Raw genomic sequence first — 14,564 nt, forward strand, 5'->3', positions numbered from 1 at the left:
AAGACTTCACTCTGATGAACTGATTTATGTTTGATCACGGTTGTGATGTGAACTAGACCTTGTTGGCTACTCATGATGACACAGCAAGATAAATAATTTCCACTAATATCTAAACCGCTGTCTACATTGGTATGACTTTCTCCAGAAAGAGCTGGAGACAAGAAATAGGCCTTTTATTTAGCCAAGTAGCACAACAAGGTTTAAAACTACAGATATCATTCCTGTGTTGTGCACGTTTGTGCACATAGTCCACAAATTAATATGATGATTGTTAAATGAACATCGCTAGCTTTTTGTGTGTGAATTGCACATGTTGAAGGAAGAATTAGCTGTTGCTACAAAAAGATGCAGTCCTGCCTTTCACTAAGTCAGGTAAAATTGAATCACTACCATATATGAATTTATTTCAGAGACGCTTGAGCGTCGTAGGCTATTCCTGTCCAGTTGGCGGCGGTAAAGCGCAAACTTACTGTTTTAACGCTACCACAGACCACTTTGTTAACTGCTAGAATGCTATGTTTGTGTTTGGTTGCACACCATAATCTTTTTTATTTTATTTGAATCACTTTTATAACGACTAGCCTACGTCGACCGTTGCAACACAACTAATGGCAGAATCATGGAACAGGAAACTAGCCACACGGTAAGGCTGTCACTGTTAATGTAGCCTGACGTACCCGCACCTACACTATTTCTGTTCTTCGACCAATCAGTAAACTTAAACACTTAATTAGTAAATAGAAACAAATAATCATGTCAACCTTTGTTCTGACGTTATATTAGCTCGAGTAGGCCTATTTTTATAGCGTTAAACATCTGACATGTGTCATTTTCCCCGGAAATGGTTCACACACGCAAACTCGCCTAACATTTTGGGTTTGACGCACTTCTTTGTAACAAGTTAACCAACGTTTTTAGAGCGCCACACTATACAATCTTTGTCATCGGAATCTCATTTTAATAGGAGCTTTTACATATAACATGGTCTTGAGAGGGTTCTTGATAGATGTTCCATAATTTTCTTGTTTGTAGCCTACATTTAAGTCTACATAGATGTTCACACTCTTGAATAGTCTGTTTTTGCTGTATGGCATGGACAATATTTCGGATTAGCGCGGAGGTTCTATATCTGTTTTCAATATGCCATGTGTATTTAAGCATCAGAATTATTGGGACCCTATAGCAGATTTGAGTCCACATGTCAAGGGTCCACATGTCACGGTTGAATAGTGGCAAATAAACAAGAAAAGAAAAATCACTTTGGATTTGTATGTGAAAGGTATCAGAATTAAATTACTACGTGTTGTAGAAAAGATGAAAATACCATAAGGAAAGTTTTATCAGTTTTGTTGTAGCCTATGGTATAAAGTCAAAGTGTATGTTGCACTGAAAGATCATCTTCGGTTAGGGCTGCTCGATCGTGGCAAAAATCATTATCATGATTATTTTGTTCAATATTGAGATCACGATTATTAAACACGATTACTCTGTGATTTTTGAGCTCATCCACTTTCAAAACTTTAGATTTTTAAATTGAATTTTAAATATAATCCAACAGAAAAACATAGGCCTACTATGCAGAAATATAATGTATGGACAACTCAAGAGGTAAGGGCAGCATTGTTATGAAACTGAATGTAGCAAAATAATAATATTGTAATTATGTTGTTTTCATAATTGTTGAAAGTCATAATCACAGTTAATTCAGTTAATTGTACAGCCCTATGATGGGTCGTTGTATTTGTGTGCAGCACTGGTGTATAGAGGATTTCAATAACATTTTCAAATTATATTTGGTTGCATTTGTTAGTTAATAGAAAGTAGGGTAATGGAATCAATATTAGATAAAGGTATTTGCAATATGCAACATACCTGTATAATTGATAGATGCTGTTGGACTACTTATCCTGATTTGTGTGTATTTATAAGGTGTGTTGATCTTTACTAACTTGTTTATATTTACTGGACAGGGACCTGGCCATTTGACAGATTGTGCGATAGCAACAGGAACGATGCCAGATGTTACGATGTCATTCCGCTGTGAACTTCAAGATATCATGGCAACACTCCTCGATACCACTGTCATACAGATTTTACGGCTAGTGCAAAAAGACTTTTTGGAGAAATTAAAACAGAATGAGCAGGAGATCCATGGATTACAGGAGAAACTAAAGAAGGTTGGACATCTGGGAGAAGGAGATGAGGAGACAGAGGAAGCTGATGAAGAGACATTTCACAGGGAAACTGTAACAGAGGACGAGCAACATAACAGAGAGACAGAAACACAACTAAGCACAAATGAGCCTGAGCTCATAGAAGAGTTTGCAGGGAACGAGGGAAACACGGAGGACGATCTAGAAATCATCCAAGTAAATGAAGTGGGAAATGCAGAGAGGGATGCTGAGACTGGAGGAGCTGGAGCAGTACGAGACACAGGAAGTGAGACTGTCCAAAGTGACGTGAGGGTTGAAGGGGAGGTCGAATTCACAGACAATGGTGGGAATGCTGGAAAAGAAAACCAAACAGAGAAAGAGGGACAAAAAGTAAGAAGAAAGCGTAAAAGGGTGAGAGTGAAAAGTGAAATGGAGGATTGTGGTGTCATAATGAATAAGAAGATGACCACCAGTGTTGACAACGTGGTTCTCAAACTGGAGGATCCTGTACAAGTTGAAGGAACTGATTCTCGTGACGTCTCTGAGGTGGGTTAATATTGCTACTATGACACAGTAACTATGTAATAACTGTTGACATATCGTATATGTAATATCACATGCATTCTTCTTTCCTTGAATCCTCTACAGTCCCGAGGGGGAGCTGGACACCAGGTGTATCTCCTTGAGGATCATGACTATTCATGTAATGGTAAGTGAGTGGGTTGTTAATTAGGGGAGATACAGTATTTCGAAGAGTTAAAGGCAGAGTCTGCGATTCTGGTAAAAGGATATTGATATTTGACCTCAACAGTCAATTGGCTGAAATCACTTATGGCTTGGTCTGAGCCCATTATGTGTGTTTGCCTTTTACAATGCTAGGACTGTACAATGTTTTCTTTGTTCAGAGTACACGCGGAACAGACAGCTATAGGACTGTTAGGAGAGATTAAGACAAACTATATATTGAAGTAGAATTGTAGATGTTTCACAGTTTCATTGGCAGTAAAAACATTGAAGATCCATCTTGTATTAGAGTAAATGTAGTATACGTATTAGAGCTTTGTTTAGACTATCAATAAGGAGTATCCAGCCAATAGACATAAATACCTTTGTGATAAGCTTTTATTGTTTGTGTGCAGCGGATTGCTGTGATACCACAAGTGTGACGAATTTACTGGAGATGAAGCTTCCCACTTCACTAAATGAGTCCACTGCTCAACACTGCTCTGTGGGTGCAGACAGTAAGTTAAGGGAGGGAATAAAATGCAACACAAGTTACTCCTCTCTTGCGACCTTCGACCCCCAAACTGAAATCAGTGAAGAATACCTAGCTAAGGCCAAGGTAGCTCTAACTAAAATGGAAGGTCTACCAGACAGAGGATGGGTCCTTCTGGATCCTCTGACTGGTAAGTTTTGCATCAAAGATGAGCTGGACTTTAAACCTGAGGGGATGGGAAGAGATGAAGAAGATGGAGAAGATGCTGAAGGAGGTGAAGATGGTGAAGGAGGTGAAGGACCAAGTGCTGATCCAAGCATAAACGGCACACATTCTGTGGAGACAGGGGTCAAAATGACCACAAATAGCAGCACTCAAACAGAAGCTCAAATAACTGTAATGATGGGTGATGAATTTGATAAGGTGAATCTGAACTCTCCATCTGCTAAGGAGGAGGAGCCAAACAGAGTTATCACCAGAAGCAATAAAGCTAATAGAACTAACAGCATCAGCACCAAAACCAATGAGACGAATGTTGTGCAAAGTCGGAGAGGCTACACTACTAGAAGCACTGGAAACACTGTATCAGCTAGAGCCAAAAGAAAAGCTAAAAAGGATCATAACATAAATGTCTGTGCCAGTGAAGCCAACACTAGCAAGAAAACCTGTGCTGATAGTCCTCAAGGCAAGAGTAGAAACATTGGAAAAGGTAAAAAAGTTCACAATTTTGATAATAGGGTTTACAGATCAGGACACTTCATAATTAGTCCAGGTACTTTGACCAAGAGCAGAAAAGAGTTCACCAAGAAAAGCAGTGGACGGATATACACGGCCAAAGTGAAAGTATGTGATCCTAGTGACCAAAGCTTCGAAGTGAAAAATGAACCTCACTCTAAGGGAAAAGTCTTTGAATGTAAACACTGTGCAAAGACTTTTCCCACCTTACCATATCTGAAAAAACATTGGGAATATATCTCTCCCAACAAAAAGTACATATGTTCTCATTGTGGGAAGGGGTTTGTGTATGAATGTCACCTGAAAATCCATCTGCAGTCACATACAAAAGAGAGGCCGTACCAGTGTAGTCAGTGTGGCAAAAGGTTTAGATACAACTCCAATCTGAAGTATCATCTAGCCTACCACACTGGAGAAAAGCCACATGTTTGCCTGCAGTGTGGAATGGCCTTCAGCCGCCGTGGTCATCTGGTCAAGCATGTCACTTGTCACTCGGGGCTGAAGCCTTATTCCTGCTCTCATTGTGACAAGACCTTTGCTGCAAAAGGAGGGTTGACAAGGCACAAACAGATTCATCTAAAAAAACAATAAAAAAACAGGTCAAATTAAATAGGCAATGTTTTAAAGGTTCTGACCACTCACTTTGTTGGTTGCTCAGTATGATGTGTGGATAGACAGTGATTATTTCAAGATGGTGTCTCTATTAAATGTTTTGTATGGTGTGATGGAGACGGTGTTGTTATTAGTGTGGGGACAGAGTATGTGTGTGAAAGTTGTAGAATTGATGGAAATGATTAAGTTTTTCAGTTTGACATTATTTTAATAAATGTATAAATAAATATATATATTTCTAGGAATTAATTGGTCTCTAGGGCTTTGTATGTGTGACTGAAATATTCACTCCTGCTGTGTTAACAAGTTAGAATCTTACAGAGATATTCCCTGCTTTTGCATGTGCACACAGTAACAAGATGCACCACATTTCTTGACAAGTCTCACCGATGGTAACTAGGCGAACACGGTCTCTTAAAATGGTTTTAGTGCAGTTTTAGTTTATGTTTTCATGGTGAATCTTTTTGTATATTATGTCCACCCCTCTGCCTCAAACATATTGCTAATGGTGCACCTTTCGTTTGCAAAGCTGCAAGTGTCAACAAGGTTTGGGCCCAAGGTTTTGATGTTAACCAAAGATTCTAACACTTTGAACTTTGCACCCTGGGGATTTAGGGGTATTCCAAGTACATGGTTTAGTGACAAACCGTTGCAAATTAACTAATTCAGAGTAAGTGGAAACCAATACTCAGAGTTAATTTACACACATTTGTTTCTAGACCACTTCTACCGTGGAATACCCCTGAGAAGTCCATGCTTTCACCTTAACAGCAGGGCTCCTGTGGAGGAGTCAGAACCTGCAGGGTTTTGGTTGAGGTTAGACAGTTGGGTTTTATTGGAAAACGGTTATACTCCAGATTGGTAGATGGCGTTTGCGTCCAATGTGAAATTATGCAAGCAATCATGAGTACCATAGATATTCTATGTATTTTTATGTTAGGCGCGCGAAGAAATCCCTTAAACAGCATCACTCACGCACACCGTCAACTCATGTGGCTGTGCGTTGCCTGAGCCAAGCTACACAAAAATAATCTTGCTGAGCGGCCATGGCGGCTAGACCGAATTCTAAAACAGGTAAGCTCCCTTAAATATCGCACTCTATGTTCAAAGTATCTCATTCTTTGACCATTTCAATTCAGAGTTGTGCACGCATGATGGTTTTTTAACGCCACAATACGGAAATATACCTGTGGTGCTAATCTTGTAAAGTAGGCCCAGGTCATGGAACCCCTAAACTGCCATCATTTAAACCCCATTTCCTCATGATCTCGAGTTAAAGGCTATATGTTATTATCTGGATATGAACTTTGTCTAAGAACATTTTCCCACAACAGCCCAATTAGTTGTACCACTAATTTCGTCAAAATAATAGCGGAGTCTCCCGTGCCAAAATGGTCAACACATTCCACCACAACATAAGCTCCCAATAGCCCCACCACCAGTAGAGCTTACTAGCTGTCTTCTTATTAATGCATTATTTTCTCGAGGTATCAAATATATCATTAGGGAGGGAGAATATAGTGTCGAGATAATGGTGAAAATAAGAGGAGAATAAGAAGTCTCAAGAAAGGGGAGGGGGCGGTGCTACTAATGTAAACAGACTGTTACTGGATGTAAACTAATGGTATCTTCGGGCTTCCAAAATAAACCAGTGTTAAAGAATTTTTAATCTTGATTAGAAACTTCATTAAATCGCTCCAGTAGCATAATTGACAGACATGAGGTCAAACTCATTGAGCCTACTACGAGTGAACCAACTTTGAAATTATTTATTTTGATTCCACATACAATTACATACCCCTCATATACATAGGCCTATATATATATATATATATATATCACAGAGACTTTTATCCAAAGTGACTTATATATGTCGTTACAAGGAGAAGTAGAAATGTGCAGAAATTAAAGATGATTAAAGAGAAAAGCCTATACCCCTTACTTTTTCAATTTCTGCTTAATTTCCCCCCTTAATCAAGAAATCCCTGAATTAACACCTTAAAATAAACTTAAATTGTCCTTAATTACCTCCTTAATCGCAACAAATAAAGGGAACCTCTGACTTGACACCTTAAATAGATTAATGGGTCACACCTTAAAATGGCATTTCAGTTAAAAATAAAGGGCCTGTTTAACAAATTAAGGACCAGTTATTTTAAATTACGTGGTTTGGTGTGTTTTCAGGGGTAATTTAAGGTAAAATTGAGTACATTACGTTTCGTAGTGTCCTTCCCCACAACACTACCACCGCCCCAATCAGGGATTTCACAGGCAACAATGAGTTTCCTTCAGTATGTGGTTATCACTGTTTACCATGTTGATGTTCAGGTCGTGGTTCTAAGCGAAAGGCAGAGGATCATGATCTAAAAGAAGATGCACCTTCTTTGGACAACAAGAAAGAAAAGCCTGAAGATGTGGAGATTAAAGAAGAAGGCCAAAAAATTGTTATTGAACACTGGTAAGCTGGGAATCTGGATGGGAACATCACTGCCGCCGAGGACGTTTACATGTGTTCCATTTGCTTATTGCTCTCTCCAAACGTCGCTGTATGTTTATTATGTCCATGTTGTTTTGGATTGCTCTTTATGTGATGCACAGAATATTGGGTGAGATTGAGACTCTCTTCTAGTAAAAGCTGACGAGTGTACCGTCGGCATGCTGACGCAGTGAAGTCAGCAATTCAGGCAGCACATCCAGATCTGTGTGTGGAACTGAACCCCCAGAAACCTCGTCACCACAGTTTTGAGGTCACCCTGGTGGATGCTGGCAAGGGTAAGTGTACAGTGGAGGACTCAAAATGAGTCAATCAGTTGTGATGAAACATCAGCTCTCTCAGTATCTCTCAACTTTGCACACACTCTGTTCTCAGAGACGTGTCTGTGGACTGGCATTAAGAAGGGTCCTCCTGCTAAACTGAGGTTCCCTGACCCTGAAGAAGTCGTGTCTGTCTTGAAGGAGGCACGAGACAGTAAATAGAGACCAATGAGGTTTGTCTACATTACATTACATTTAGCAGACACTTTTTGACCAAAGTAACTTTCATATGTCGGCTACATAACAAGGGATCACATTGTCCACCGAGCAATTTAGGGTTAAGTGCCTTACTCAAGGGCACAACGGTGGAAACCGGGAATTGAACCAACAACTTTCAGGCTACTGCACGCTAGCCCAGCTCCTTAACCACTACACTACCACTGCCCGTCTAGGCTTTCACTGTTAACTTTCACCCTGAGTGGTGGTATTGGGAGCTTTCAGTTCAGGCATACTGAATTTATTTGAGATTCTCAAGCACACAGAGAATCAGTTGGCCAAAAATGCCGTCTTTGTCTGTTCAGTATATATTGTGCCATGTTAAACCAACAGCCAAAGGAATATCTAACTACTGGCCTTTTTCAATGTAGTTTATTCAGTGTTTTTATAAACCAAATTGTTGAATGATTTCTGTCCTTTGCAGTTACTAATCAGATTCTGAGCACCTGCATGCGTAATGATGGGGAATGACCAAAAGGATGCCTTCCCAGTCTCTCCCTTGATAACCCTGCTGCAGTGTTTGGAACTGATGAGTATTTAACATGTGGTCGTCAATCTGATTTTCTGCTCACTGGTTTGTACTGTCGCTGTCTGCGGTAATGTTTTTGGCTTAGTTTTGTTCAGTAAGAGAAGAGAATAAACCATTTTCAAAATGCCTTTTCAGTGCAATCATTCATCATTTGGTGACTTTCATCATCTGAATACTTGTGTATTCTCTTCAGATTTTATTACTGACTATTTACAGGCCTCCAAAACATTCAGCTAAAGTCTTTCTTGAAGAGCTACTGTAGGTGAACTGCTGTCAATTATTTACATAGAGTTTGACTGTCTTATTATATCAGGGGATCTAAACTTGCATGTGGATAATCCTGAAAACAATTATGTCAATGAAATAATTGCACTACTCAATACTTTCTTCCTAAGACAGCATGTACAGGGGCCAACACAGTCTCTTGGCCATACCCTCCATCTTGTTATCATAAGGGTCTCTTATCACTACGTTTTCATGCCGGGAATAAATGGTTTTGAATCAGTTTATTGCCCAAATTCCGTTTATGTCAATATTCCGTTTAACCTGTTTACAAGCAAGTAGAATGTCACGTTTTGAGCACATTCCTGTTCACATAGCAATCAACATTATTCCGAATAAGTCAGCGACGCAGCCTACAAATAGACTCCCAACATCATGACGTAAATATTTGACTGACTTATGCAAGACATAAAATTGTCTCCTCGTCTTTCCAAAAGTGTGCCCATTGTTTCGCCATGATAAGGAAAGTGCGTGAGAGACAATTGGTTCATTTTATCCTAATTCTGTGCGAATTGAGCATGCGCAGGCCTACAACACTCTTCCTTCTGGGAGCATATTCTGTTTAAGGTGTTTTCATGACCCAATATTCCATTTAAAACAGGCTATGCTAGGGTGTGCAAACGGTTTATTAGTAAACCGAATATGGCCTTTTTCGGTTTATTTCAATCAGAATAAGGAGTTTACAGGACACATGCATATTTGGTTTATTCCCAATAAACTGATTTGAAACCGCTGCATGAAAACGTGATGAATGTCTCTACAACTGTTAGAGACCTGGCCATATTATAGGTCCGTATTATATCCGATCATTTCTGTGTGTTCTTTGATGTGTCTGTCCCCACACACTCAGAACAGATCTATGATGGTAAAAAGGAGAATCATAAATGATCAGACAAGTGCTCTCTTTGAGTAAGCACTTTCACAGACGTCAGCTGTCAGACTCTGTAGAAGATGTATTGGATCATTTTAATTCAAAAATGAACAAATATTATGGATGACATTGCTCCATTATAATTCAAGAAAGTTAAGGACATACAGAAAGCACCAAGCAAGATATTTGAAAAGGATTGGGAAGAAGTTTACACTTGTTTAATCCCACCCCCTTTCATTAAATCATACAATTTATTATAAGGAAAATACATTTGCAATGATTGCAATTCATTCTTGAAATTAATGACTACTTTAAATAACAAAGATTTCCATTTGGAATTTAGACTGATGTCAAAACGTAATATATAAAAACTCGTGCATTTATCTCCAGCAGGGTTGATAACTGCAATGGGCTTGTTACAGGCCACCTTAAAAACACTATCAAACAGCTTCAGGTGATACAAAATGCAGCAGCTATAGTTTTCACCAAAACTAAAAGAACTGACCACATTACTCCAATTCTTAAGACCTAAATACCTATCAGACATGCTTCAGCAGTACACACCTTCTAGACCTCTTAGGTCTTGGGAGAAAAACCTGATCGTAAAACCTGCTGTTAGAACTAAACATGGTGAAGCAGCTTTCAGTTGATCAGTTTGTTCACGGTCCTTCTGTCTGATATTGAAGTGGAGCACTCCAGTTCAGCTCCCACAACAGAGCCAGCTTTCCTTACCAGCCTATCCAGTCGCCCAGCATCCCTCTAATTGTTTCAAATTATTATGCAAATTGGATTTAAGTGTCATAAATATTTTTTTGTTTTTCAATTAAACTCATGGATGGTATTGTGTCTCAGGGCTCTTTGGATCATTGAAATCAATCTCAAACACCTGTGATAATTAGTTTGCCAGCCCAATCAAAGGAAAACTACATAAGAAGTATCTCCACATTATTAAGCAGCATGCCACAGGTTTCAAGCAATATGAGAAAGAAAAAGGATATCTCTGCTGAAAAGCGTGATATTGTGCACTACCTTGGACAAGGTATGAAAACATTGGATATTTTCCAAAAACTTACGCGTGATCATCGTACTGTGAAGAAATTTGTCGCTGATTCAGAGCACAGGCGGGTTTGTGCAGACAAAGGCATAATAAGGAAGGTTTCTTGCCAGACAAATTCATAGGATTAAGAGAGCAGCTGCTAGAATGCCATTATAAAGCAGCAAACAGGTATTTGAAGCCGCTGGCGCCTCTGGAGTCCCGCGAACCTCAAAGTGTAGGATGCTCAAGAAGTTTGCCAGTGTGCATAAACCTATTCAGCCACCCCTAAACATTGCTCACAGGCAGAAACGAATGCAGTGGGCATGAAGACTAATTTTCAAACAGTTTTGTTTACGGATAAGTGCCGTGAAACCCTAGATGGTCCAGATGGATTGAGTAATGGATGGTTGGTGAATGGCCACCATGTCCCAACAAGGCTGAGACGTCAGCAAGGAGGTGGCGGGGTCATGTTTTGGGCCGGAATCATGGGGCTAGAGCTGGTAGGCCCCTTTTAGGGTCTCTGACGGTGTGAAAATTACCTAGGCAGAGTACGTAGAGTGTCTGACTGACCACTTTCTTCCGTGGTACAAAAAGAAGAACTGTGCCTTCTGTAGCAAAATCATCTTTATGCATGACAATGGACCATCTCATGCTGCAAAGAATGCCTCTGGGTCATTGACTGCTATAGGCATAAAAGGACAGAAACTCATGGTGTGGCCCCGATCTTCCCCTGACCTCAACCCTATTGAGAGCCTTTGGAGCATCATCAAGCAAATGATCAAATGAACAGTATTTTGAAAAATACTGTTATCATTGGGAGGTTTGTTCAATAAAATTCGAATTATACTTTAAGGGTTGATGACTTGATGATGAAAATTATACTGACTATCATTTGCTTCAACTATTTAGGAAAATCTGAGAAAATTTTAATTTAACAGCAGGGCTCCTGAGGAGGATTCAGAACCTGCAGGGCTTTGGTTGAGGTGAGACAGTTGGGTTTATTGGAAAACAATTATACTCCAGATTGGTAGATGGCGTTTGCGTCCAATGTGAAATTATGCAAGCAATCACGAGGACCATAGACATTCTATGTATTTTTATGTTAAGCGCGCGAAAAACCCCTTTAACAGCGTCAGTCACTCACGCCGTCAACTTCGAACATACTAGCGGTGGTTTCTTTTCTTTTGGCTGTGCGTTGCCAATTGAGCTACACGAAAATAATCTGTTGCCTTGCGGTAGGCCTAATGGCGGCTAGACCTAATTCTAAAACAGGTAAGTGCCCTTAAATATCTCACTCTCTATGTTCAAAGTATCTGATTCTTTGCCCACTTCAATTATGTGCACGCATGATGTTTTTGAACGCAACAATGCGGTGACATAACTATCTATATCTGTGGTGTAGGCCCAGGTCATGGAAACCCTAAACTGCAATCATGTAAAATAGCCTACATTTAGATTTCGACCCTATTTCCTCATGATCTCGTGTTATAGGCTATATGTTATTATCTGGATATGAACTTTGTCTAAGAACACTTAATTTGCCCACAACAGCCCAATTAGTTTTACCACTAGTAATTTCGTCAAAATAATAGCATAGTCTCCCGTGCCAAAATGGTCAACACATTCCACCACAACATAAGCTCCCAACAGCCCCACCACCAGTAGAGCTTACTAGCTGTCTTCTTATTAATGCATTATTTTCTCGAGGTATCAAATATACACAAAGTGTCGAGATAATGATGAGAATAAGAAGTCCCAAGAAAGGGGAGGAGGGGGCGGTGCTACAATACATGTAAACTGTATATATATAATTTATTTAGCTGACACTGTTATCCAAAGTGACTTACATATGTCAACTATATTACAAGGCTTTACACTATCCCTGGAGCAATTTGGGGTTAAGTGCCTTGCTCAAAGGGCACAACAGTGGAAGCTGGGAATTGAACCCACAACTTTTCAGGTTACTGCACGCTAGTGCAGCTCCTTTACCACAACACTACCACCGCCTCAATCAGGGATTTCACAGGCAACAATGAGTTTCCTTCAGACCTGATGTATGTGGTTATCACTGTGTTTACCATGTTGATGTTCAGGTCGTGGTTCTAAGCGAAAGGCAGAGGATCATGATCTAAAAGAAGATGCACCTTCTTTGGACAACAAGAAAGAAAAGCCTGAAGATGTGGAGATTAAAGAAGAAGGCCAAAAAATTGTCATTGAACACTGGTAAGCTGGGAATCTGGATGTGAACATCACTGCCGCCGAGGACGTTTACATGTGTTCCATTTGCTTATTGCTCTCTCCAAACGTCGCTGTATGTTTATTATGTCCATGTTGTTTTGGATTGCTTTTTATGTGATGCACAGAATATTGGGTGAGATTGAGACTCTCTTCTAGTAAAAGCTGACGAGTGTACGGTCGGAATGCTGACGCAGTGAAGTCGGCAATTCAGGCTGCACATCCAGATCTGTGTGTGGAACTGAACCCCCGTAAACCTCGTCGCAACAGTTTTGAGGTCACCCTGGTGGATGCTGGCAAGGGTAAGTGTGGAGTGGAGGACTCAATATGAGCCAGTGTTGTGATGAAATGTGCAGCACATTAGCGATTTTTATGTCCTCTGTATTATTTCAATGAGTGTGGCATAGATAATGTCTCCTCTCAGTATCTCTCAACTTTGCACACACTCTGTTCTCAGAAACGTGTCTGTGGACTGGCATTAAGAAGGGTCCTCCTCGTAAACTGAAGTTCCCTGACCCTGAAGAAGTCCTGTCTGTCTTGAAGGAGGCAAGAGACAGTAAATAGAGACCAATAAGGTTTGTCTTGGCTTTCACTGTTAACTTTGAAAAGGGAACTTCTTATTTACAACATCATTATTTTTCTGTGTATTGTAGCCAGACATCATTCAAGTTATAGGAATGTTTGCTATTTGGGGGTAACCTAATCATAAAGTGTCTTGTCACCCTGGGTGGTGGTATTGGGAGCTTTCAGTTCAGGCATACTGAATTTATTTGAGATTCTCAGGCATGGTGTCTTCAGTATACCTTGTACCATGTTAAACCAACAACCAAAGGAATGTGTAACTACTGGCCTTTTCAATTTAGTTTATTCAGTGTTTTTATAAACCAAATTGTCAAATGATTTCTGTCCTTTGCAGTTGCTAATCAGATTCAGAGCACCTGCATGCGTAATGATGGGGAATGACCAAAAGGATGCCTTCCCAGTCTCTCCCTTGATAACCCTGCTGCAGTGTTCGGAACTGATGAGTATTTAACATGTGGTCGTCAATCTGATTTCCTCCTTACTGGTTTGTACTGCTGCTGTCTGCGGTAATGTTTTTGGCTTAGTTTTGTTCTGTAAGAGAATAGACTTGACTATTCTCCTTGATAATGAGTGGGTTGAACACTCCTCATTAAGTTCTTTTAACTTCCGTATTAGGTTTGTAACAGTACTGAATTCCTCCTGTATAACATGTGACTGAAGGTGTTTTAACTTAAATAAAATGTTCACTTTAAATGTATCAGTATTCCGGTCCTTATCTCTTTAAATGTCCGCTGTATGTACACAAAAGCTATAGCACCCCATTATTCAATGTTTATAGTGTACAAGAAGTGAGATTATGCAGTAACCTAACACCTAAATGAGCATTTGTACAAAAGTTGGATGTACTTGACTCAGAATATAACACATCTTACTGATCCAAAAATGAGTTTTCCCAGGTTGAATTCAGGCCAGAAACACTAGTAGTAAGGCCTTGATTAAAATGTGGTGATGTAACATTTTTGTAACATACTACAGTACAGTTCAAGTTGACAAAACAAGATGAGCAAATATAATGAGTCAATAAAGGAGATAAGAAACAGTATTGTCATGGGACACATGGGGTACTCATACTATACAATCAACTGATTTTAATCATAAGGTGAGTGTTTACATCTCATTCAGCATTCTCGCTCTCCTTTCTCTTGTCAGAATATTCATTCAACAGTAGGCTACTGATTGACAGGATGAAAATATTTTGTATCACGTGGACACAAGTTATGCTTATATCTACATGGTGATTACTAAGTTGGTATAACAACTTTACTTTTTAAACCAGTGTATCT

The 14,564-nt window shown here is 39.7% G+C and overlaps 3 protein-coding genes across 4 annotated transcripts; all 3 read left to right on the forward strand.

Moving 5' to 3' along the window:
* Window positions 1-51: 51 nt before the first annotated feature.
* LOC143132624 (uncharacterized) lies at window positions 52-4,826 on the forward strand. 2 transcript variants are annotated; one of them, XM_076292275.1, is made up of 5 exons: window positions 52-643; window positions 1,559-1,608; window positions 1,971-2,699; window positions 2,802-2,862; window positions 3,293-4,826. In XM_076292275.1, exons 2-5 carry the CDS (start codon window positions 1,576-1,578, stop codon window positions 4,693-4,695), a joined length of 2,226 nt encoding a protein of 741 aa, XP_076148390.1. In that variant the 5' UTR covers window positions 52-643; window positions 1,559-1,575; the 3' UTR covers window positions 4,696-4,826. The 2 variants fall into 2 exon arrangements, with proteins under 2 accessions (XP_076148390.1, XP_076148391.1); XM_076292276.1 differs by lacking the exon at window positions 1,559-1,608.
* Window positions 4,827-5,458: 632 nt separating this feature from the next.
* LOC143132630 (selenoprotein H-like) lies at window positions 5,459-8,403 on the forward strand. Its single transcript, XM_076292284.1, has 5 exons — window positions 5,459-5,790; window positions 7,045-7,174; window positions 7,346-7,488; window positions 7,586-7,703; window positions 8,171-8,403. The coding sequence occupies exons 1-4, from the start codon at window positions 5,763-5,765 to the stop codon at window positions 7,690-7,692; spliced, it is 408 nt and encodes a 135-aa protein (XP_076148399.1). The 5' UTR covers window positions 5,459-5,762; the 3' UTR covers window positions 7,693-7,703; window positions 8,171-8,403.
* A 3,154-nt stretch (window positions 8,404-11,557) lies between these two features.
* LOC143133202 (selenoprotein H-like) lies at window positions 11,558-13,978 on the forward strand. The gene is made up of 5 exons (XM_076292968.1): window positions 11,558-11,736; window positions 12,558-12,687; window positions 12,859-13,001; window positions 13,157-13,274; window positions 13,616-13,978. Exons 1-4 carry the CDS (start codon window positions 11,709-11,711, stop codon window positions 13,261-13,263), a joined length of 408 nt encoding a protein of 135 aa, XP_076149083.1. The 5' UTR covers window positions 11,558-11,708; the 3' UTR covers window positions 13,264-13,274; window positions 13,616-13,978.
* The last annotated feature ends 586 nt before the right edge of the window (window positions 13,979-14,564 follow it).

Source organism: Alosa pseudoharengus, unplaced genomic scaffold, assembly GCF_046254945.1.
Source record: "Alosa pseudoharengus isolate Yale_2024_CS ecotype anadromous, Long Island Sound unplaced genomic scaffold, YU_APseudo_1.1 YU_APseudo_1.1_scf_19, whole genome shotgun sequence".
Lineage (NCBI taxonomy): Eukaryota > Metazoa > Chordata > Actinopteri > Clupeiformes > Clupeidae > Alosa > Alosa pseudoharengus.